Source organism: Eurosta solidaginis, chromosome 1 (assembly GCF_040869045.1).
Source record: "Eurosta solidaginis isolate ZX-2024a chromosome 1, ASM4086904v1, whole genome shotgun sequence".
NCBI lineage: Eukaryota > Metazoa > Arthropoda > Insecta > Diptera > Tephritidae > Eurosta > Eurosta solidaginis.
Genome location: NC_090319.1, coordinates 150247398 through 150274193, shown reverse-complemented (window position 1 = coordinate 150274193; position 26796 = coordinate 150247398). Strand labels below are relative to the sequence as shown.

General features: G+C 40.3%; 1 protein-coding gene across 3 annotated transcripts in view; it reads left to right on the top strand.

Moving 5' to 3' along the window:
- Positions 1–26796, top strand: part of nompB (intraflagellar transport protein 88-like protein nompB) — a 524325-nt gene that overhangs the window by 213479 nt on the left and 284050 nt on the right. For all 3 annotated transcript variants that reach the window (XM_067759944.1, XM_067759942.1, XM_067759943.1), the window contains exon 4: positions 22419–23148. In XM_067759944.1, the coding sequence (XP_067616045.1) occupies positions 22419–23148 (730 nt within the window). The remainder of the gene's footprint in view (positions 1–22418; positions 23149–26796) is intronic.

Here is a 26796-nt window from a genome sequence, read left to right as displayed (position 1 = left end):
ACGATCCGAGTTTAAGGCATTTCTGCGTGAAGCAAGGGACGACATATTGAATAAATATAGCCATCACCTTTTAGAAGGGCATTTTATATCGCCAAGCGCTCCTCACATGGGAGGTTTGTGGGAAGCGGGGGTAAAAAGTTGTAAGACCCATTGTAAAAAGATCGCAACCGATCATAAATATACTCCTGAAGAGTTTACGACCCTCTTATGTACGTGTTGTTGACGTCAATACAATTAAGGCACAAATTACCAGACCAATCGCGAAACTGGTACAACTTCCGCCCAACGACAAGGAAAATGAACTTTAATATCCCAAGAAGCCAGTTATAACCCTGAACGAGGCCAACATACCCTAACGCAGATTCATTATCTGCCACAGAATACGCAATCAAATCCCCCAAATATTATATCCCATATGAACTAAACTTCTAAATTCAAAAGTATTTTGGAGTAAGACACTAATGTTTCGTTGGGAAGAAAATGTACCTTAAAAGTGATTATTCTTAAATAATCATTTATGATTCATATTTCGAACGTTTACTGGGTATAATATAAATTATTTGCAAAAAGTTTTTAAGTGTTACTTTTCATAGGGCACGTAGATATGTATATGATAGCGTCTAAAGATTACATACTACTAAATTTTATGCTTAAGTAAAAATAATTAAGTATCCTTAATACGACAATGACTCGTAAAAATCAAATTGAATTTGAAGACGAGACAGATGGCTCAAGGAACAGATTCGCCGTGAATCGACAATACAAGAACATATGCATCAATTTATTGAAGAGTACCCAAAATATGAAGCTTCTCCTCTGGGCTGATATTCCAAATCATATAGACTACGGGCCCAACTTTAAACTCGTTTCGAGTCATTTTCTTGGAACTGATTAGCTGAAACATATCTCTTAAAATTTTAGCAAGAATTACGTTTTCAGGTTTTCCATCAACGGAATCATCGGCTTTCTGAATTGTATTAAATGGAAAATCTTCCATTTTTTAATGCGTGTAACTTAGGGTAGTTTTCAATCAAGCAAACACGTTCAGACTCTTTAAATTTGGAATTGAGCACCTCTACCAAATCAAAGATATGTATAGGTTCCAATTCGTATATGGATGTGTTTGTCAATAACACGTCAGACTAATATGGAAATGTTTCTGCAATATTCTGATAGTCAATAATTGTACTATTAAATTTGAATGTGCCCATAATTCGTCCAAGTTTCTTTTCGTATTCAAATATTTGTAAAAAATCATAAAATCTATTATGATATTCCGCAACTGTTTTCTCGATTTTAAAATGGCACATATTTAAAGGTTTGTTCAGCATATAGTAATTTGCATAGGTACACTCAATTGGTCACACTCGTTCCATGTTATAGAAAGCAAAATGGAAGGGTATTACTTTGAATAGTGTATAACGAAATCAATCATGATAAAAAATGACACATAAATTAAATAAAGGGTACAAGTAAAAACCTCAGGTAAGTGAAAGCAAACATACAGCACCCACACATACCGTAATATACATACTAAATTCGATTGTGACTAATCTCGTATATATCGCACAGGAGGGATGTTTTTTAAAAAACTACTTCAAAATTATATTCTTTTATTATGATTTTTTTCTAAATGTAAGGCTTTATCTCGCACGCAATGTCTGTTATCATGAGCAATTACAATCTAAATACTAGACATAATTCATGTATCTGTATATTTACACTTCATGTATATTCAGGTATTGGTATACGAAAATGTATAAAACTAATAAAACGTACACACCCCTCCAGTTGATCGGTGATGGATTCATGCTACGAGAATCTTTTGCATTCTTTTCCAACAATTTTATCTGCTACGCGTACTAAAATTATATACATTTTTTAGCTACCATACATTTATATATTACGGATTTACCTTGTCAACATCCCAAATATTAACGAACCCAAGTTCGCGGAGGCACAATTTCAATACAGATTAGATAACGGGCTACTGGTACAGCACTCACCTGATGTCCAGTGGTTTTGCCAATACTGATGTTGGTGCTGCGAGATGGATATTTCGGTGGCGTGGCGCTGAATGCGTCCTTCGGTGGTCAAACTGTTCGTTACAAGCTTCACTGCGAGCACTTCTCCGAAAATGATGGGTACAATTTACAGTCACAGACAGAAAGCCGATAACGATGGTGTAATTCTGCACACTCGTTGCTATGGAGCTTGCCACTCCAACGCTCCTGGATCGTATGCAGTTAGTCGGGATTGATACTGTCCGGATAGCCCCCGATTCGTAAATGGTTTGATGGTTCGACAATTATCGCCTGCAAAGTAGTGCCACCAGCAATAATATAAAGCTAGCCGCGAGAAAGCCCGAAAAAAAGGTGCACGACAATATTTGGTTTTCCAATGATAGGATCGTATAATTCTCACGTTTCAATTTGATATACAGAACACTTTGCAACTAGGCCAATTTCGAAGCACAAACTTGTTAGAAATAAGTAATTTATGTATAGCACAGAATTTAATATGCAAGAATAAGCGCTGAGAAGATTCTCGATAATTTATTATTTTCAATTTTCCCACAAAACTCGTAACGTTTAGCAACTTCTAGGCTTTGCAAAAAATTACAATAATAATAAAAAAAAATTCATATAACCAAAAGGTGGTGGTTTTTTGACAGATGGCGATCATGCCAGATCGCCATCCTGTACTTGCGGCGAATTAAATTTGGTGGATTTTCGCGGTGGAGGCTGCCACACGTCCATTAGTGTTCCCAATAGGAAATTTAAAGGGTAAATACAATTCATGGATTATGCGGGTAATTCAGTATGTACAAGGGGGAGATGGGGCGAGTGGCAGCCTACGCCGCGTAAACATCCTGGGCCGCCTAGGCGCACTAAGCGCCTAATGTGTGCTTCAGTTCCTGCAAGGCGCGTACTGCTTCCTGGATCAGGATTTTTCCCACCTTCGTTTTGTATGTGGCGGTGCGCAAGCCGGTCGCGGTGCACCGGATGGTACGCTCTTCGACGCTGCGTCGCGGGGTTGGATGCGCGGTAGGCGCGCGCTGAGGCGACCTCGCAGGCTGCTGTTGACGACGACGACGGTGATGTGTAGCGACGCGGCGGCGTGGTTGTTGATGAGACTCCTCTTCGGTGGGTGCTTGGCGGCCTCCGGTGCCGCCGTGTAGCATGGTGTGGTGGAAGCCCCCGCAGTCCCGGCATCGTTCAGTAGATGTGCATTGGTTGGTCCGATGCGATAATGCCAAACAGTTGCTACAGAATTGGTGTGCCTTGACTATAACCAACCGCTGATGCGTGGGCATTGCCTGAAAGAGAGGGCACACCAAAAGCGCGTGATGCTGCAAACAGAGACGACATTTGCGGTAATCAGCCACCGCGGGGGTGATGCGACGTGTCGGGGCTGCGGGTACTACGACTCGCGATTCCAGCGAGCGACGCGGTGTGGGAACCGGAGGGCGCTGACGATCCATCTGTGAAAGGAGAGGATACGAATGCACATTAGTGGTATGTCTGAGAGGAATCGCCAGGTTAGAGGCTGATTGTGAGAGATGCGGGATGGTTCAGTTATGTTCTGAGATGGTGTCAATAGTTAAGCTTAGTGGACTGTAGTTGGTTGGGGAGATGGTAGGGAACCGTGGGGTTCTGAGCCGAATTCCGCTGGTGGCAGGAAACACAATTTTGTGATAGGCCTGGTGAGCACACCATTTTGCGTGCGTACGTCGACTACTCGGATATGGCCGTCTCTTCCTATATGGGTGTCTTCCACGCGTCCTAGGCGCCATTCGGTAGGGGGTAGGTTGTCTTCCTTACTGACGACTAGATCGCCGATTTTAGGGGGAGGTTGAGCGGTCTGCCATCGATAACGCTTATGTAACTCCATGAGATAGTCATTCTTCCAGCGCTTGCTGAATTGGTGATGTAAAACTTTCAACCGGTCCCAACGGTTGATCATAGAGAGGTGTTCATAGTTCGGCTCGGGGATGGCCAGGAGGGGTGCGCCTCGGAGGAAGTGGCCAGTTGTGAGGGCGGTGAGATCCGCTGGGTCCTGGGAAAGCGGGGAGATAGGGCGAGAATTGAGAACGGCCTCGATACGAATTAATAGGGTTGAGAATTCCTCAAAGGTGAAGCTGTGTGTTCCGGCAACCCTTTTAAAATGGGTTTTAAAGCTTTTGACGGCAGATTCCCATAATCCGCCCATGTGGGGTGCGCCGGGGGGTATAAATTTCTAATCGATGCCTTGTGGCGCATACTTTTGGACAATATCTGTCGAGACTTCGTTGAGGAAGGCGACGAACTCTACTTCGGTAGCTCGCTTAGCACCAATGAATGTTGTGCCGTTGTCGCTCATCATTTGCTTCGGGTACCCTCGACGCCCTACAAACCGGGCGAAGGCAGCGAGAAAAGCCTTACTAGTGAGATCCGAACACAATTCCAGGTGGATCGCCTTGGTAGTGAAGCAAACGAAAACGGCCACATAACCTTTTACGAGGGTTGGAGATCGGAGCATCGACGCTTTGATTTGAAACGGGCCGGCGAAGTCTACGCCAATAGTAGTGAAGAGGGGCGCGAAAGTGCATCGTTGGGGGGGTAAAGCTGCCATTATTTGGGATTGCGTTTGTCGCTTATGAATGGTGCAGACTTTACATTGGAATATACATTTTTTCAGCTGAGGTTTGAGTCGGGGGGTATAGAATTCCTGCCTCATAGCTTGTTGCAGGAGGCGGAGGTCCGCATGGAGGAAGCTCTCGTGTAGAAACCTTATATAAAGGGTAGTAAATCTAGCCTTTTCGGGGAGAATGATAGGATGACACTCATTGTAGGTCATGTCGGCGTTTACTAATCTTCCGTTGGCACGGAGAATCCCGTTTGTATCCAGGAAGGGGTCAAGTGCCCGTAGGGGACTTCGCTTTCCGATTGGTTTTGAATTTTCGAGGAAGGCTCTTTCGGAAGCGAAGAATCTCGACTGAGTCAAGCTTAGCAGACGGTTTTTCGCGCGCATGACGTCGGCGTAAGAGAGGGCGGGATCGTTAGGGGTACGATTGCCTCCTACAGCATTTCTCAGCCGAGTTACAAACTTCAACATGTACGCTGTTACGCGTAGGGCGCGGGGATAGGAGGAGAACCGTTCCAAGAAGTCTTCCGACTCTTCCGCTGCATGCAGTGATTCGACTCGGCGAAGTTCGGGGGGTACAATATTCCTGGCCGTTGGTGTTGGCCAGTCCTCGGGGGGTCGGGAAAGCCACTCTGGGCCATTCCACCATAGCGATGAGCTAGCTAGCTCGAGGGGGGTGCATCCTCTGGTGCCCATATCTGCGGGATTATCCTTGCTGCGTACATGTCGCCAAGTGGCATTGCCGATGAGGTCGATGATCTGCGCAGTTCGATTGGAGACATAGGTTTTCCAGGAATGAGGTGGTTTCTCAAGCCAGGCTAAAACGATTTCGGAGTCAGACCACAGGGTTAACTTTCGCTGATTGAGGCCGAGATGGGATTGGACAACTGCGACTAACTTGGCTAATAAGACCGCGCCGCATAACTCTAGTCGTGGCAAACTTACGGTTTTTAGGGGGGCCACTTTCCCTTTAGAGACTAAAAGGTGAGAGAATACTTGAGTTCCTACGGTGGTTCTTACGTAAAGTGTCGCGCAATAAGCCTTCTCCGAAGCGTCGCAGAAGCCATGGAGCTCAACGTATTGATCGGGCGTAAAATTCATCCATCGGGGTATCTGGATGGCTGAGATAGAGGGAAGGTTTTGAGAGAACTGCGCCCATTTGGCTAGACGGATGGGTTTAACCTTCTCGTCCCATTCGGTCCCATCTAACCACAATTCTTGCATGAGCATCTTCGCTTGGATCATTATGGGCGTCAGCCACCCTGCGGGATCGAAAAGTTTCGCAATAGAGGAGAGGATTTGCCGCTTCGTGGCTGCAGTGGATGCCGGATTTGAGTCGACGGTATACGAGAATGTATCCGTTAGGGCGTTCCACTGGATGCCCAGGGTCTTGGCGGTGCTAGTCTTTTCGAACTCGAGAAAATTTGTTTCCAGCAGATCAGTTTTCGATATTTTTTGGAGGATGTTGGGATGGTTTGCCGTGATCTTTTTTAGGGGAAAGCCGGCTGAATTGAGAGCGTCTATGGTCTCTGTTAGGGATTGCTCGGCTGATTGAAGATCATGACTGCCAGATAAAATATCGTCAACATACATCTCGGATTTTAGTATTGGGGCTGCGCGTGGATGGGAATCGGCTATGTCTTTCGCCAGCTCGTGTAGAGTGCGAATAGCCAGGAAAGGCGCGCAGTTAACCCCGAAGGTGACCGTTTTTAACTTGTAGTCCTTTATTGGACTGTGTTCGGGGGTTCGGAATATTATCCGTTGGTAGTCTCGGTCATCGGGGTGCAAGAGAATTTGGCGGTACATTTTCTCGACATCGCCATTAAACACATATTTATATGTTCGCCATTTCAGCAACATAAGTCGGAGATCGGGTTGGAGGGTTGGTCCGGTACATAAAACGTCGTTGAGGGAGTGACCGGAACCCGACTTTTTGGAGGCGTTGAACACAACTCTGACTTTTGTTGTCTTTTTATCTGGCCTTACGACTGCATGGTGAGGGAGATAGAATGAGCAGTATTTACCCAGGGATTCTATTTCATTGGGACTGCATTCTTCCATGTGGCCTGGGGACAGATATTCCTCGAGTACCTGGTCGTATTGCTGCTTGAGATCGCCCTTTTTTGAGAGGGAACGTTCCATGCCGTGGAACTGTCGTAGGGCTGCAGTACGGGACTGACCTAGGTCGACATCGTTCGGGAATGTTGGTTTAAAGGGGAGCCGAACCATATATCGACCGTCATCCATGCGAGTGGTTGTGCTTTGATAAAAGTCTTCGCACATTTTATCTTCTGGGGTTTCCACTCGCACTCTGGGAATTTCTTCGATTTCCCAGAATTGCCTTAGCTGTTCATTCAGCTGGACATTCGTCACTTCCCACGCTTGAGAGGAGTGTGATCCGACCTTTTCGGGGGTTTGGCCACTTATTATCCAGCCAAATATCGTGTTTTGTGCTAGCAGTGTGGGCGAGATCTTTTCTATGCCATTTAGCATTATTTGTGGGATAAGATCACTGCCTAATACCAGATCAATTTGGGAGAGGTTCAGAGTGTTCTGGTCTGCTAGCTTGAGATGGGACCATTTACGCATTTGGTCGTTATTTAGCGTGAGTGTTGGGAGTTGCCTAGTGAGCCGAGGTAGCACGATTGCCTGGGCCTTTATTTTTACCTTGTGGTCATTTGAGACTAGGGTCAGTGAGCATAGCTTGTTGGAGGTTTGTACTACTCCGCCTCCCATTCCCGATATTTCAAATAGGGAGTGGGTATATGGGAGGCCTAGCTTGATTTGAGCTTTCGACGAGATGAAGCTACGCTCTGACCCTTGATCCACTAAGGCTCTGAGCCTGAAGCAGTCCCCTCGGTGTTCTATGGACACTATCGCTGTGGGGAGAATGATCTTGCTATCATTTTCCGCTTGCAAAGATTGGATGCGGGCAGCGTTTGAGGTGGTTGGAAGTTCCTCGTTGGGATCTGGGTTGGTAACATCCTGAGTAGTTGCTACTTGGGCTGCCGTTCTTCGAGGGCCATTGGTTTGGTGTGATATTCCGGTATCGTGGAGGGTGGAGTTGTGGCGACCTTGGCAGTATAGACACGTTCCTGTGCTTGTGCAATCTTTTACGAGGTGGGTTTGTGACAGGCAGTTTTCGCAGAGATTGCTTTCTCTCACGAATTTTTTCCGTTCGGGGATTGACAGCTTTTTATAATGCAAGCAGCTTTGTAGCTTGTGGGAGTTCTGCTTGCACTTTCTGCAGGCGTATATTTTTTGATGCTCGGCCACATGAGCATTTGTGCGAGTTTGAGAGTAGTTGTTGTTCTGCGGGGGGTTGCGGCTTTGGTTAGGGGTTTGAGCCTGCCTGAACTGGGGATTGTTTTGACTTGTGGGAGGCTTTGAGAAATTAGTGGAGGGTGGGTTATATCGGGTTTTGGCTGGTCGCCATTGATCCACCCTTTCCACTATCTCGTAGCGAGTAGTCAAAAACTGATCCATTTGGGACCAGTTCGGTAGGTCTCTTCTGGAGCTTAAAGATTGCTCCCAAAGCGCAACTGTATTTTCCGGCAGTTTTGAGGTTACCAGATATATTAATATGGGGTCCCAACTGTCTGTCGAGACTTGTTGGGTTGCTAATATCTGGAGACAGTTATTAACGGAAGATTGTAGTCGCTGGATGTCTTCGCTGTTTTCAGTCGGAATGGGCTTGAGGTTCATGAGGGCTTTTATTTGGTTGTCGACCAGGACTCTTTTATTTTCATAACGGTATTTAAGAGCTTCCCAAGCCAGAGCAAAGTTGTCATCACTCAGTGGAAATTGCTTTACTATCTGGCCGGCTTTCCCTTGGGTTTTGTACCTGAGGTGGTACAGTTTTTGGGCGCTCGAGAGTTTGGGGTGGTTGATATAGACCGCCGTGAACATGTCACGGAAGGACGGCCATTGATCATAACTCCCGTAAAAGACTTCGGTGTCACAGGCGGGTACTTTGAGGTGCATCCCGGAATTTTCTTGGGGAGTGGTAGTTGTAGCGGGGACGGGATTGCTTAGTAACCTTAGCTGGAGCTGATCGCCTATTCTTGCCTTTGTGTCTTCATATGCTATAAGGCAGTCGCGGTATTTATTGAAGGCTAAGGCCTTAAAGTCGACGGGAAGATCGTTGTCATCAGATTCCACGACAGCGTCATATGCGCTCTGTAGCCTTTCCCAGAACACATCAATATTTTTGTCTTTTATCTTTAGGGATGCCTCGGTGTTATCTTGGATCTCGGTTGTGCCGAACCGAGCGCAGTAATCCGAAAAGAGATCCGTTTCGGATATAAATTTATTTTCGACCACGGTAGCCATTCTGAAGAGGGACTTGCTTAGTTTTACTTTAGCTATTTTGGGAATTTTTTGGGACTGCCTGGTGTTTATTTATGAGGGAATACCAAAGGCAGAAGCTTTCCTATCGGTCAAGAGTGGGTAGGTTAGGACCAGTTAGATTAATTGGGAGTAGTCTGAGACCAGTTGGGATGACCTGCAGAATTTGCTGCTGGGTCTTTCAGACTATGTGAAAGTGGCCGAATTTTTTGCTGGGTATCGTCAACAATGTAAATGTGGAGATATGTATTTAATTTATACCGCAAGGGACTCAAGTATTAAAGGGCAATGAGCTAACTTTGTGCAAGTGTGTGTGGGATTTGCCTCGAAATTTTTTAATGCACCGCTTTTACGTACAGGTGTATATGGGGGTGGGAATATACATATATTTTTTATGGCGGGAAAAGTATATTTTTGGCGGGAAAATTTTATGTGGTCGGGATCCACCAAAATTTACGAGAGGGATATATTTTAATATATATGTATATTATTGTACAAGGGGCTGGTTTCGTCTATGGCGACGAAGGACCATTAGATAACGGGCTACTGGTACAGCACTCACCTGATGTCCAGTGGTTTTGCCAATACTGATGTTGGTGCTGCGAGATGGATATTTCGGTGGCGTGGCTCTGAATGCGTCCTTCGGTGGTCAAACTGTTCGTTACAAGCTTCACTGCGAGCACTTCTCCGAAAATGATGGGTACAATTTACAGTCACAGACAGAAAGCCGATAACGATGGTGTAATTCTGCACACTCGTTGCTATGGAGCTTGCCACTCCAACGCTCCTGGATCGTATGCAGTTAGTCGGGATTGATACTGTCCGGATAGCCCCCGATTCGTAAATGGTTTGATGGTTCGACAATTATCGCCTGCAAAGTAGTGCCACCAACAATAGTATAAAGCTAGCCGCGAGAAAGCCCGAAAAAAAGGTGCACGACAATATTTGGTTTTCCAATGATAGGATCGTATAATTCTCACGTTTCAATTTGATATACAGAACACTTTGCAACTAGGCTAATTTCAAAGCACAAACTTGTTAGAAATAAGTAATTTATGTATAGCACAGAATTTAATATGCAAGAATAAGCGCTGAGAAGATTCTCGATAATTTATGATTTTCAATTTTCCCACAAAACTCGTAACGTTTAGCAACTTCTAGGCTTTGCAAAAAATTACAATAATAATAAAAAAAATTCATATAACCAAAAGGTGGTGGTTTTTTGACAGATGGCGATCATGCCAGATCGCCATCCTGTACTTGCGGCGAATTAAATTTGGTGGATTTTCGCGGTGGAGGCTGCCACACGTCCATTAGTGTTCCCAATAGGAAATTTAAAGGGTAAATACAATTCATGGATTATGCGGGTAATTCAGTATGTACAAGGGGGAGATGGGGCGAGTGGCAGCCTACGCCGCGTAAACACAGATGAAGCAATTTGATAACGCTGTTCATAGCTTAAACCGAAACATTTATCCAAAGGCACACCTGGCACCAATTCTGTTGTAAGAACACTACTTGTGGTCAATTCCTTGATTATTAGGGACACATAGAAGCATTTATAGGCTTCTTTGGGAGACGCAAGTGGAGCATTGCAACACCTGAATTATAAAGTATTTCACTAGTGCGGACAGTGCCCTTTTGATGAAGTGAAGCCATTACGTAGATTGCCTGATATACATTTATAAAATATTATAGCATCCTGAAAGAACTTTGCAGCAATGGCATAGTGACGTACACATGAATGAATGACTCCCATATTGTTGGCTATGCAAGTGTTCAGCAAGTTGTTATGATTATTTGATCCAATTTCGTTAACTTTTTTCAGCTGTATGGCCGCCATTTGGAAATCCTCCCTGATATAATATTAATGCGCTTTAGTGCCGAATACTCCGCCGAGCCCTCCGAAAACAATGTGTTTCCGGTTCAGAACACACGTCTTTAGCGCTAAAAATTTTTAAGCTTTCTGCACGTTTTCGTGATTTGGTGAGAAAGGGGATGATAATTCAATAGACGTTTTTCCTTCGGTCGCCAACACATTTCGGCTCAAAATCTATCCAGGCGATTGTAACATTTCTAGAAATGCAGTCGCCTTACGTAGCTGGTTTGTTACGAGCAGCAATCGTATCATAAATGTACTAACCAAACCTGCGATTTGTTGTCCCAACTCATCAAGTTGGTTGTGAAGAGGAATAAGCATATCCACAGCAGTTTGATACATGTGCCATGATATTTACATCCCGATTGATAAATTTGTTACTGCGCGAATATGTTGAAGCTTGCTAGTGATTCCTTTACATTTTTCGAGCTCGTCAAGAGCGTCCAAGCAACGGTCATAGTTACGACTGCTAAAGTTTTCATAAGCTTTTTCCTGTTCCACATCTTGATTGGGCTCATATTTATTTTCTGTTTGCTCGGCTCCAGTTGTTTCCATTTGTTAACTTTTGAATAATCGCACGCCTGTTAGCCTTTTATTATACACATCTTTAAGAGTTATTTTGGCCTGTAATATAAACAAACTACGGAAATTATGGGTTTAAATTATAAGAAGCATTTGGTGGTGTTTCGTCCACCATTACTGTTGAGTGAGCTGCATTACGTCTTATTTAGGGGCATAGCGGTGATATGCTCCTATGCAGCCTGTAGTGTGGTATAGCAATAGCCAGCAATGCCATTCATTTCAAATTGAGAATTATCTAATAACGCTAATTCTGGGCCTAAGTGCGGCACTGCCGCACGTAGCACCAAAAAATAGGGTGAGTAGCATCATGCCATCGGCGGCCAATATCACAGAATTCACACTTGCAATAGTTTTGTGTGCATCGGTAACTTGTTGAATGCAATGTTCTATCACAGTTAACATCTCCTTTGGACTATATTTTTCTTGGAGCTGGTTTAAGGATTGAAATGCCTCGGCGTAGCAGGCATGTTTTACTATCGGCAACAAGGAACTATCCAGCCCCAAGCAAGTACCCAATAATGTCGAATATATACCTTCGCTTAATACGATTGGATATATTAAAGTTATATGTGACACTACTTCGCGTGAATTTTCTACTAAGCAGTAATCATGGGGCAATGCCGGAAACATTTTCTGTACAAACTTATATACACGCTTCGAAATGGATTGTCATTCACGCATTGCTTGTCCCGCTAGTATGGGTGTGGGCTTTACCTTCCAGCCACCATATGAAGTATAGAAAGAATTCGAAATTTGTTGTTTCCTACGCTGGTCAACAATGGTTGTCAACTTTGGGAACCTCGCGAAATTAAGGTCTATTTCGACCCCAGCGGGTTAGGGGATCAGAATATACCCGCGGTAGGTATGCCTGTCGTAAGAGGCGACTAAAATACCAGATTCAAAGGGCTGTGTAGCGCAACCTTTTAGGTTGCCAGCGCAATATATAGCTTCTCCAAACCCAATTGTCAACCTCACCTATCCGCGGCGAATCCTGTTTCACTAACAGACGAGGCTCTGGCGACCCCAAGCTCCTCATGGAACTTGGGGGTAGGGAGGGAGGGAATGGCTTGAAGGTTTAATGTGGCCACATAAATCGTTCCCGAGATGGTCGGGCTAGCACCTTAATGGTGCTGTGGTACCGGAGGGTACCGGATTTGTATCCGGCAAAGGACCATCACATCGATAACACTCCCCAAAGCCTTCGGGGAGCAACCTTATCGCTACAACAACAACAACAACAACAACAACAACATGGTCTATTTGGCTGAGAAATATGGCAAATATGATACGCTATATCCTAAATGCCTCAAAAGGAAAACAGTTATCAATCAGGGTTTATATTTCGATATGGGTACACTTTATAAGAGCTTCGCTGACTATTATTACGCACAATTACTTGCCAAAACACCGCTGTCCAAATATCGCTTGTTTCCTGAAAAGGAAAATTAATAAAATGGGTACAATTTATTAGCTTCCATACTCACCGCCGCGTGTTAAATCAATGACATTTTTTTTTTATTAATTCAGGAAGTGAAAAAGCGTAGCAAAAGTCAAAATGTCAACACATCACTTCTGACAGTCAATGAACGGCAAGACCGATATTAGGTCTCATGCGCAATGCGCATTACACGCGCTACACGCACCACATGCCGCGCATTACATATATCGATCAATCATTCATTTGGTCGAGAGTTTAAGATTCCTAATTCCAGGAATTTCAACATTACCGACAATACACGTGAAAAATAGTGTTGAATGGTGAAAATGTAACTACACAGGCTCTCTTATACTTTTACAGCCAAGTTACAAGCCACTTGTGGTAAAACAAAACACACCACAAATTATGTAGCACCAGGCACCAGATTCAGCGACATCGACCGACAAAATTCGAATTATAAATGTACTAAATGTGCTAAAGCCCCATCCACATTGAATGCATGAGTGCTAAATCAGAATTTTTTCACACATAAGTATTCTCTCAGTGCCTTTAACCTCTATCTCTATTAGCTTTCCTTTCTTTTTTTCGAAAATACACTGGACATATTTATAATTTTTTTTTTTACGCCACCCAAACAACAGCCCGCCAACCTCAATTTGGTCATGATCAATGATACCAATATTATTTTTAAATCAAACCTTATTGGTCAAGTCAGAATGAGGCGCAAAGCGTTTCGACGTCGCTTGCCAGCTCTTCGGCAGGGACCATAGTCTCCGACTCTGTGCCGAATATCGAAAAAAAATCCCCAGAGGAGATGTTGCGGGCAGTGCTTCTACATAAGTACTGCCCGAAAAAAGAGAGAAAAGTTATAAATATCTGTGGGTTAAGAATGGAAATATTTTGATGAAAAAGGCTGATAATGACGTGGCTGTCTATTTAAGAAATTTTGACGATTTGCCAAAGTGAGTTAGTTTTCCTTTTTATTTCTTTTTTCTTTTTATTAATACTAAATTAAATGATCTCTTTCGATTTTTTAAATAATAACAGCCACTCCGTAATCAGCCGAATCAAAGATTTTAATTTATTATGTAATACTAGTGGCTCTTTTGTTGTTGTCCATCCAAACATACGCAGTCTTCGGCAAAATTTTGATTTTTTGCTCTGTAATTTGGTATTATTTAAAATCAAACCGGATTAAATTTTTGTTTCCGAAATATGGATATACTGTCACGAAATACCTGGCTATGCTTTCTTTGCAAATACAAATGACTGATATTCAGCGGGTGGTGTTGGAGTTTTTGTACGAAGTAATTACGAATGTGAATACTTAGAATATGATATTACGAGTGCTGACATTTTAAAGATATCTTTAAGGTTGGATTCCAAAGTTTTCAGTTTCATGTGTGTCTACAGGCTACACTCGGTCGCTGTTCAGACATTTTGGATAAGTTTTCAAATATTCTTTGCAGTGAAAATTCTGGTAACTTTTTTATTCTAGGTGACCTTAATTTAGATATCCTCAACCTAAATGCTATAACTGATAGCTACTTAATGCTTATGACTAATCATGGGCTAAATCCTTTTTAAATGAACCTACTCGTAGTGTTTCTGGGAGATGTCTCGACCATGTATTTGTTCGCAGCAGCAGTTATATATTTAATACTAGCAGGGTACCCGACGTTGTTCGGGATGCGTATTTATATTAAAGTGACCCTTATTTTTTTTTTTTAATTTTATTTAGTGTATGTGTACGACAACCAATCGCACACCTACCAAAGCATTGCAGTACACACGAAAACTTTGCGCCACCTGTCAGCGAATAGATAAACCGAATTGCACCAAAAGGTTTGAGTCCCTGATTAACGCGTGTAAAAGGTTTAAAATCTAAGCTAAACGTATTTCATATTGTAGGTAAATTTAAAGATTTTGGAGCAAATACATTTTGACCGATAACTCAGTTATCGATAAATTTATCGAAATATCACAAAATTCAAATGAAACCTGTGACCTTCCTCTATTGTTTGATGCCCATATTGTACGCATATTTAGAGGTTTTAGGTAACCTCATTTTAACCGATTATCGTAATATGGCAGCGTGAAATAATTTTTTTTGGTACGCCACTGTATCTATTCATGAATTTGACTTTTTATTTTTATGAAGCTGAAAAAAAACTTTGCAACGGCATTCGTTGATATTTGTTTGGAAACTAAGTGTATTTTCCTTCGTTTTTCAAAAAAAAAATCCTTAACAGTAGCTTAATTATAGCTTAAACAACTATATCTTTTTTGTTTCTCACGCGATTTTAGTGAAATAAGTTCTAGATTCCCTTCTGGATTACAGGCTATCCATCTGTGAAAGTCTCATATAAATCCGTATGTTAGTTTCCGAGATTATCGATATCATGCAGACAAACAGACAAACAGACAAAACCGACAAACAGAAAAAAGTGGTGCCGATGGATTCTACGACATTCCAAACGTCAAGTACACTCATTTTTTTTAGAAATCTTGGATGTACAGACTCGATTTTCTAGAGATTTATTATAGTATAGATTGTTACTGGTATATATCTCAATCTCAACATTACAGACCATTCTATGACAGGCTTAGTAATAAACATCACACGCAAAAAAACCCGAATAGCAGTAATGCTAATTCTAAATTCACCAGGATTAATTTCGGTTCCCTCAACCAAAGCCTACGGTTTGAGTCGTGGGACTTAGTTTATGCTGAAGATAACGTTTCTGTTGAATATCAAATCTTCTTAAATATCTTTATTAGCCATATACAGGCAGCAAGCTTTTCTTTCACTCCACCTAGGTCCGAAATAAAGTTGAAGCCTTGGATCAGCAAGCGGTTGGTTAAAACAATCCGCCTTAAAAATAAGCTTGGGAGAAAGTGCACTCAATATTCGTCCAATACGAGGATTCGTAGTCGGTATAGAGGCTTATGTAAAAAGTTAAGGAAAGAAGTCCGTTTTGAACGCGAGAGTTTCTATAGAAACGAGTTCAGAGCATCGCATGGGAACCCAAAGAAAGAATGGAAGGTAATAAACAATATTTTTAATCGGGATTCTAAATCAGTCGACTGACCAATTGTTTTATTACAAAGTGGTGTAAACATTTCTGATCCCAAAATTGTTGCAAACCTCTTTAACTGTCACTTTTCTTCAGTCGGTCTAACTCACACAATTGCAGGCCCATGCGAAACTTCGATGATTAACCCTATATTTTCGACCTCACGTAGCAGTTTTTACTTGAAATATTAAAGGCAGTTAATTCTTTAGATAACTCCAGATCTTGTGGCTCTGATGGAATTTCCAATCAGGTTTTGAAAAATCTCGCTTTAAATTTAGTCGATATTTTAGTTTATTTGTTTAACAAAAGAATCTTTTCTGGAATTTTTCCTACTGACTTGAAATGTGCTGTAGTCAATCCCTTATTTAAAAAGGGTGACAAAAAAGATATAAACAATTACCGACCAATTTCTTTACTCTCTTCCATCTCGAAAACTTTTGAAAAGCTTGTTAAATGTAGAATTCTTGAATTTCTTAACAACAAAAATTTTTTTAGCCCGATGCAATTTGGTTTTCGATGTGGACGTTCCACCGAAGATGCCCTCTTGAACTTTTGTTCCTTTATATATAGCGAGTTAGACAAAAAAAAAAAGAACTGTGCTGGCCTATTCGTAGATATCACGAAAGCATTTGATATGGTAGATCACCAAATCTTGTTAAATAAATTACATTGCGTGGGCTTTCGTGGCTTTATGTATAACTGGTTGAAATCTTACTTATCAGGAAGAGCGCAAAAAGTTAAGGTTGGCAGTTGTTTCAGTGATTCTGTTACTATTAACCTGGGAGTACCCCAAGGTTCTGTCTTAGGTCCGACATTGTTCTTAGTTTATTTGAATTCCATATTTTCCTTGCCCTTTTTTGGGAAGGTTACCGCGTTTGCAGATGACCTTGCTATAGCCTATAGTTCAGCGAACTATCTAGATTTGGTAGCAGGTGTCAACTATGATGATGTTCATCTGTTGAGAGTGTGGTTTGCTACACATAAAATGATTATCAGCAGGAAAACACAGGTGATGTATTTCGATTTACATTCAAAAATCCCTCCCGATATTGATATTATATTCCACGCCACTGACTGCAAACATTTTGCTCTAAACAATTTATTGTGCTCTGGAACGTGGTATAATTCTGAAACAACTTGTAGCGACAAGTGTTTTCCAATTGAAAGAGTTAAAGCCTTCCAATATTTGGGAATTTCTGTGGACCAATCCTTAAGTTGGTCAACACATATTTCTAGCCTGAAGTCATCCATGCGATCCACAGTTCGCTATTTTTATAGTCTGAGGAAGATATGTTCAAACGCAACACTTAGAACAATCTACTACGCGTTAGTTCACTCAAGGCTTCAATATGGCATATGCTGTTGGGGGGTGCTTCTCACAATATTATCCAGCAACTTTTTATTACTCAAAAATTTTTCATAAGGAAGATATGCAACGTTAACCATTTTCACCACAGCATGGACTTATTCAGCGAAATGAAAATTCTTCCGGTAAAAGACATGTACTATTATAAAACGTTAAAAATATTTTTTATTCGCTGTGGGTATTTACACAGCCTCGTCTCTGATAATTATAACTTGCGGCAAAACTCACTGGGACTTGTTGTTGTTCCCACTTCTCGTACTACTCATTTTAATAACTTCTTTACTATCGTTTCTTGTAAAGTCTTCAATAAGATACCTGCGACTATGCCTGTCATTAGGAATTTGCGAGAATTTTTAAAAAGTGTTAAATCATTTTTATTAGAGCTGTCACACGACGATATCAAAACTTTGCTGAACCCTGTCACTTAGTGAACTGAAACCAAAATTGTTATTTTTAATGTTTTATTATTTTCATTATTTATCTCATTGAACTTATGGAATATCTTTACCTTCACCCCACACATATCGTACAGGTTCATTAATCTTAATTTGTGACGGCATTAACTGCACTAAATTGCATACCATTTTACTGAATGCCTTACCTTTCTTTCATTTATTAATATTTTTTTAAGTTAAGTCCCTATTGTATACATATATGTAAAAAACTTATTGAAAGAAAATGAATAAATCTAATCTAAAATCTAAATCTAATCTAAACTGTCTGTCACCCTTTCACCGGGTGGACAAGTGTAGCAGCAAGTATAGCTGCAAGAGGAGCCAAGAGAAGCACCACACCACGCTCCATTTAGATGAACGACGGTCGGCATTTGACAATACAACCACAAATGGCGATGGCAACACGTCCGATGACGCGTTGTCAATTAACCTCGCGGGATCGACAAAATCCTGGGCTCAGCAGTTGGAGGAAGAAAAGAGAGCGGAAGAAGATCAGGCGAAAGCGGAGACATGACCGTCGACAAGCGAGAATGGGATGCGCAGTTTCCGGCCGCTGTTGCAGTACGAGCGAAAGAAGGTAAAGCAAATTCGAAAACAACAAAAGAATTGGCGGCAGCATAACGTCGGACTTCACCGAAGCCTCACTAAATCTTGCCAAAAATTGGAGTTTTCATACAAATAAGTAATCACTGCACGGAATCAAAAACCACGTACGTTTAATTAATAAATTATTACGTTCTTCACAGGAGAACAAGACACGAAGTCCATCCTACGACGTGCAGTGCTCGCAGTCCACATCTGCACATCGACATATATCTTTACCAGGACGAGCGATGGCTTGTATGCTTTCCAAATCACCTGATTTAGATTTTGTTTGTTGCTTACGGCAAGGTGGCTGGTATCTTTAGGCCACAGGCCTAAATATATCTGCCCTCCCTCGTAGTTACCTAATTAACCAACACATTCATAAATGTGTGTTCACAAATACACACTCGCGTTCATATGTATAAGCTGCAATTGTTTGTGCACATATACTTTAAACTTTTTTTTTACTTTACTGCTATGGACAAGCTATATAGGAACTTTCGGCGGGGAAACTCAACGAAAGTGGCTGTATAGTGGGCTCATAGCCTTTCTCTGCCAAGCGCGCGGCCTCTTTTGATCCAGCCGTCTAAGCATCCTGCATCCTGCCAACATACGTCACGTAAGTGCTAATATTTTTCAAATACCTTTAAATTTTTCACAACATTTGTTAAACTATTCCTTAACACTTTTTGTTTTCCTTTCAAAACATTATAATAAAATATTATCATATTATACTGAATTAACACGAAAACTTTTCGCTGTTTTTATTTTCTTCCCTTTTTTCGCCTAAACTTAATCTTCTATAATTCCGTGGATGCGCGCCGTGGCTACCACGAAATTGTACAGCCGCTTAATATTCAACCGAAAACTTTTTCCTGCGCCAGAGGAGTTCCCATAACGTCTTTTTTGATGCCGATTTATTATTTGAGCATATATGTCACCGCCTAATATGAGGTCGACTGGCTCGTTTTTGAAAAAACGCTTGTTCGCTAATATGTGATTAGGGAAAGCTCGAATAGTGGTTGGGTCCAGCTGAAAAGTAGGATGGTCTCCTGTCAGTTGTAGTTAAACCAACGCAGTGGCACTGATGAGCACCAATGGATCAATAGCTGATCGCAGTTCAATAAGGCACGCTTCAATAACTTGCGCAGAAACCTGATTTGTCATGCCCGAAACTTGAACAGACAGCTTTTTAGGCGGCAAGTTAATACGGCGCTTGAGCCTATTGTTTATAAAGGTGTATTCGGACCCAGAATCAATTAAGGCGCGCTGTGCTTAGTAAAACCCCCTGGTATTTGAGAAACATGACGTAGTATTATTAGAAAGGTTTCACAGCCCATTTGCAGCGCCTCGTCTCTGTTGTGCCTAGGCCGAATTTCTAACTGACCCTAAATTGAATAAAATCTTTAACTGAGTACTGATCAGGATACGCTTATTTTCGTACCTGTTAGTGGCGGAATGCTGGTCCGGAAAGGTAATCGCCTTTGAACACGTCGGTGTCGCACGGCGAATGACGAATATGACGTTCACGTATGTATGGGCGAGGTTTACACAGCCTTTTGAGGCTTGGTTGAAACATGGTAATTGCATTGGTTTATTGACGCAAAATATAACTTTAGAAAAAAACATTGTAAAATGGGTGTGACACCTACCATATTAAGTAGAAGAAAATGAAAAAGTTCTGCAGGGCGAAATCGAAAGCCCTTGGAATCATGGCAGGAATATTGTTCGTGGTATTACATATATAAATAAATTAGCGGTACCCGACAGATGATGTTCTGGGTCACCCTGGTCCACATTTGGGTCGAAATCTCGAAAACGCCTTCACATATACAACTACCACAACTCCCTTTTAAAATTCTTATTAATACCTTTAATTTGACACCCATATTATACAAACACATTATAGAGTCACCCCTGGTCCACCTTTACGGCGATATATCGAAAAGGCGTCCACCTATAGAACTAAGGCCCACTCCCTTTTAAAATACTCATTATCACCTTTCGTTTGATACCCATATCGTACAAACAAATTCTAGAGTCACCCCTGGTCCACCTTTATATCGATATTTCGAAAAGGCGTCCACCCATAGAACTAAGGCCCACTCCCTTTTAAAATACTCATTAACATCTTTCTTTGATACCCATATTGTATAAACGCATTCTAGAGTCATCCCTGGTCCACCTTTATGGCGATATCTCGAAAAGGCATCCACCTATAAAACTAAGGCCCACTCCCTTTTAAAATACTCATTAACACCTTTCATTTGATACCCATATCGTACGAACAAATTCTAGAGTCACCCCTGGTCCACCTTTATGGCGACGTCTCGAAAAGGCGTCCACCTATAGAACTAAGGCCCACTCCCTTTTAAAATACTCATTAACACCTTTCATTTGATACCCTTATCGTACAAACAAATTCTAGAGTCACCCCTGGCCCACCTTTATGGCAATATTTCGAAAAGGCTTCCACCCATAGAACTAAGGCCCGCTCCCTTTTAAAACACTCATTAACACCTTTCGTTTGACACCCATATTGTACAAACGCATTCTAGAGTCACCCCTGCTCCACCTTTATGGCGATATCACGAAAATGCGTCCACCTATAGAACTAAGGCCCACTCCCTTTTAAAATACTCATTAACACCTTTCATTTGATACCCATATCGTACAAAAGCATTCTAGAGTCACCCCTGGTCCATCTTTATGGCGATATATTGAAAAGCCGTCCGCCTATAGAACTAAGGCCCACCCCCTTTTAAAATACTCATTAACACCTTTCATTTGATACCCATATCGTACAAACGCATTCTAGAGTCACCCCTGGTCCACCTTTTTATCGATATTGCGAAAAGACTTCCACCCATAGAAGAAAGGCCCACTCCCTTTTAAAATACTCATTAACACCTTTCATTTGATACCCATATCGTACAAACAAATTCTAGAGCCACCCCTGGTCCACCTTTATATCGATATTTCGAAAAGGCGTCCACCCATAGAACTAAGGCCCACTCCCTTTTAAAATACTCATTAACACCTTTCTTTGATACCCATATTGTATAAACGCATTCTAGAGTCATCCCTGGTCCACCTTTATGGCGATATTTCGAAAAGGCGTCCACCTATAAAACTAAGGCCCACTCCCTTTTAAAATACTCATTAACACCTTTCATTTGATACCCATATCGTACGAACAAATTCTAGAGTCACCCCTGGTCCACCTTTATGGCGATATCTCGAAAAGGCGTCCACCTATAGAACTAAGGCCCACTCCCTTTTAAAATACTCATTAACACCTTTCATTTGATACCCATATCGTACAAACGAATTCTAGAGTCACCCCTGCTCCACCTTTATGGCGATATCTCGAAAAGCCGTCCGCCTATAGAACTGAGGCCAACGCCCTTTTAAAAAATTCATTAACACCTTTCTTTTGATACCCATATCGTACAAACAAATTCTAGAGTCACCCCTGGCCCACCTTTATAGCGATATCTCGAAAAGGCGTCCACCTATAGAACTAAGGCCCACGAACTTTTAAAATATTCATTAGCACCTTTCATTTGATACCCATATCGTACAAACAACACATTCCAGGGTTACCCTAGGTTCATTTTCCTACATGGTGATTTTCCCTTATTTTGTCTCCATAGCTCTCAACTGAGTATGTAACGTTCGGTTACACCCGAACTTAGCCTTCCTTACTTGTTAACTATGTCTTTTATTCCTTTGCGAACTAAGTTCGTCCCCTCCGTCTGGCAACACCCGGCCAGTGCGGCCAAACGCAAGTGCAGCTCAGCTGTGCTTAAATTAAATTACTTTAGTGCATTTTGAGTACATATATTTTCCTTTTCTCAAATGAGCAGTGAGGTTGTGAAAAGAAGCTCAATAAAATAATATCCTTCATGTTTAAAACCCTAAAAAAGTGTGTTAACTTATTTATTCTATTAGTATTATAAATTCAAGTTAAGTGACATTTAACTTTTTCTTCTGAAATCGCCCGAACTTAATTTTTTACTTGTTTTAACTTATTTTGTAACTGCAATTATGTTTATTTTAGGTGTTCTTTAACCTGGCAGAGCAATATGACCGGAGTGACATGCATATTGAAGCACTTAACACTTACAGTATAATGACAAAAAACAAAATGCTTCCCCATGTAAATCAATTGAAATTAAATATGGGAAATATGTACTACAAAATGGGACTATATTCTAAAGCTATTAAAATGTATCGAATGGCACTAGATTCGGTTCCACACAGCTCGACGCAACTGCGAATTAAAATTACGCAAAATATTGGCATCCTTTTGGTACGTTTGGGACAATATATGGAGGCAGCATCTAGCTTCGATTTTATAATGGCAGAGCGGGCGGATATTAGATGTGGTATACACTCTTTATTATGTTACTATGCCATGGGTGATGTTGAAAAGATCAAGTCAAAATTTCGAGATCTCTGTGATGTTCAACCCATGGAAGCTGATAACGGTTGGGGATTGGAAAACAATTTTATTAAAGTGGAACAAAATATCTATGGCCAAGAATTGGAGAAACACGTGACAGATTTTCTACAACGTCCCAGAGAGGAGAAACTACTTAATGAAGGCACTGTAAACACTGTTAACGTAAGACAAATAGATTACCCTTCAGACAGAAGTTACGTGCCAAAATTTCTTAAATGTGATGAGCTTGCGGCATATATAAACCACCGTCGGAGTATATACAAACGTGCCGTTACCATGATTGTAGATTTAATATCACCAATAATTGAAGAAAACTATAATGATGGCAAGTAGCATTGGAAATAACCTTATTCTTTTTTTAGTACTAAGGACTAGATGTCTAAGTATATTCCTCGAAATTCGAAGTCAGACCACCTCAGATTTTTTCGGATACCTGTTTTGTGAGATAAAATAAACACATTAGTATAAGTTTACGAGGGCTTTTTGAGAAAAGAGCATTTTTGTACATCATCATATAACATCAATTGCATTGTTTGGCAGTGAAAAGATACTCTTACCGATGTGTACCACAATTCGTAGGTCTAGTCGAGCACATAGTCCCCACGTACTTAGAATTTCCAATATACCCTCAAACTCTAGAGTAAGGGGGATTAAATGCCCTTTTTATAGGTTTATTCATTTATTGGCTTGTAACTTTATTTTTGTTTGGGCTACGAACAAAACTTTTATGACACATTTTTGCGCTTTATTAAGAAATGTTAGAGAAACCTTACAAAATACATTGAAAGCTCAACGTAGTGCATCACTTAATCATTTTGTATAACGATTTTCTTGACAATTACGGTTGCGTGTATATACAATAGATTAGTGGAGAGAATTCACAGTCAGTTCTGGTTTCACCAAGATACGAATTTCAAAGATAAATTAAGACAGGCGTGCTTAACCAACGAACCGATATCATTTCGTTACGATAATTAACGTTAATAAATGAAACAAAGTCATTTCGTTTCGTTTTTTAACGTTAAGCACGCCTGAATTAAGGTTTTATTGTTGTATTCTTCCATTTCATATGAAGACACAAAAAAGATTTTTTTCGGTTCTGTAACATATGAAATTTTAAAATACAATAATAAAAACTTTAGTAATCTTTGAAATTCGTAACTTGTTGGAAGCAGACTTGATTGTGCACTCTCTTTAATATCCCTTTGTATATATATGTATATGTATATGTATATCTACTGTTAGTAAGCATTAGTACAGTAAGATGCGAATCTTTTATAGTACTGTAACGAATTTACTGCAATTCCCTTTATTTGCAATCTTCTTCTAACGTTCGAATCACTAAACTGTTGAATAAATACCACCACTATTCAATAATGCAAAATGGCCCTTATTAAAATACTTTCAAAAATAACACTTAAATCATACTGATTGTCGCGCCTCTACTGTTGCTGCTTTTATACTGTGTGATTTCTCGCTCGCATCTTCTAGGCGCTTCTATTTCCAGAATCTACTAGTTGGTTATCAGCTATAAAATTACTCAGCTGTAACTGAGCTGCTCTCTCATTGCATTCTTTCGGGAGTATATCAGATATATGTATGTGGTTGTGCGTTGCTTCTCCGCTGCGTGTACGTACATATGTGTAGACATAATGATTAATTTGGTTATGTGCATACAAGTCACTGCTTAGCATCGCTTAGAGATGACGGTCCCGATCAGACAAATCTCTCCAAATGAACCACCCTTCTATTTCGTGGTTTCCCAATTGTTTGTATGCGGTAGATGACATCACTGATCCTCTTCACAACTCTGTACGGGGCTTCCCAACTGCACCGATTTTGGATGGAACAACTCTCCGCCGCACAGTGGCGCCTTTTGAGTTTTTTCTTTGCAAAAATCAGAACTTTGAACCAATAAATATATTTAAAAAATTTAAGATGCAAATGAAAGCTAATTATTTGAAGTTTTATTGTGTGAATGTCAGAATGCCACAGATACAGGGTGCTTCAAAAAATTCGTCAAACTCGAAATTTTTTTAGAAAAATGCAAAAACAAAATATTTTTAGTAAAAAATAAAAAAAAAATAAAATGAGATTTGTCTTATAATGACGTATTTAAGCATTAAATAAAATAAATTAATGATTTTGATAAGATAGGGTGGCACTTCCCACTTATGATAAAAAGTTGTATCTAAGTAGTCACGTAATCAATAACTACCAAAATCGATAGACGTATTGTTTCTTTTAAATGGCAATACTCTTATAAAACTTAAATGTCCGTTTTTGGTGCCACAATGCCAAGGTGCTTCAAAATTCATCGTAAAATTTTACATGTTTTTTTTGTTTAATTTAAAGCGAAATATGTATTTTTTTAATAACTAAAAGTTACTGAAAGTGGTTCAATGAAATTTTGTTTGAGCTAAAGATTAAACAGCCAACGAATTTTGGAAAAGGGGAGTGGCACTGCCCATTTATGCTAACAAGTTTTATCTTAGTAACCGCTTTACCAATTTGTACCAAACTCGATAGACGTATTGATTTCTATAAAAATTTAATACTCGTTTGAAGGCGAAATGCCTAAGCTTTAAAATAAATTTGATAAACTTTAGAGAAATGCAATACGAAAAGTATATATTTATAAATTACTAAATTAATTAATTCTTTTATTTGAAATAAAAAATTAATTTGTACATAGATATCTTAATTTTCAATAAAGTAACAGAATTGATTAGTAAATCTGTTTTTCATTGTTGTGATAAGAAATGGGAAACTTATTTTATCTTAACATAGTCATCGTCACTGGAACATATATCTAACAAAGCAACCATTTCTGAGCTATACGCATCTGTAAGATCTTTTTGTGTTCTTACATACCTCATAGATGATATGACTGGATCAGAAGAGATAGCTAACATGTTGAAAAGGTCTTCGTTTTGTCTAACTCGTGATACTTTGCAGGTGTTCGTACATCTATATCTTTTGTAGTCCTTGTTCTTAGATTCTTGAGCTTCTTCAGACAATTCTCCTAATGGTAAGCACTGGTACTCTTTTAAATCTTTTCCATGTGCTAAAATTTTATGTACCGTTGGTGTAAGTTTCTTCTCAGGATACTTTTGATGCAGTATCTCTGTAGTTTTAGATGCATATTCTCCAAATTTGGGTCCATTAACTGGTTCATGGCAGTTTAAAATATTTAAAATTACTCCCAATCTTTTCACAATATCTCTATAAACTCCTGTTATGCGAGCAGGCACTTCATCGTTTTCAAAAAATCTTCTTGAGGAGTTACCATCATTTGTATTTCCGTATCCATACTTTGGTCAGTCAACTCTAAGGCCAATCTCTTTATAGAATGCATCCTGAATTATTTTTTTTTCTCCTGTTTTGTTTCTCCTTACATGTTGTATTGTCGTCGAAAACTTCTCCTTGTTGTGGTAGTGTATAATCCAGCTTCAAAACAAATTCCATACGTCTTATCCTAGCATGCAAAGGAGATATTCCATACTCATAATTTAGTTCGTCAGTTATTGAATAATCAAGATTTTCAAAGTCCTTTTGGCTCTTTTTACAAATTGGACATTTCATTGTAGATGTCGTATTTGTTATTAAGTTCAAAACTTTTCCATCGACCATTGTTAGAAGAAAATCATGCTTTATTGTAATAACATTCCCCTCTTCAATTTCAATTATTGTTGGTTCTAATTTGGCAATTTGATTTTTTATATCACTCACTGTAGCTTTTATGAGTTCCGAAGACTCCTCCTCGTATTTAAATAATATCGGGCGGCACAATATAGTTGATGACGGACGTGGATTTTCCAATATTCTGATGCTTCATCTTTTAGTCGTAATGGAACAATAGAAGCCATAAACAAATTACTATCTGTAATTGTGTCATCGTCTACATTTACTCTTTGTTTATTTGCGCTTTGTCCTGATGATCCATCACAGCCCCACTTAGTTATCAAGGCTA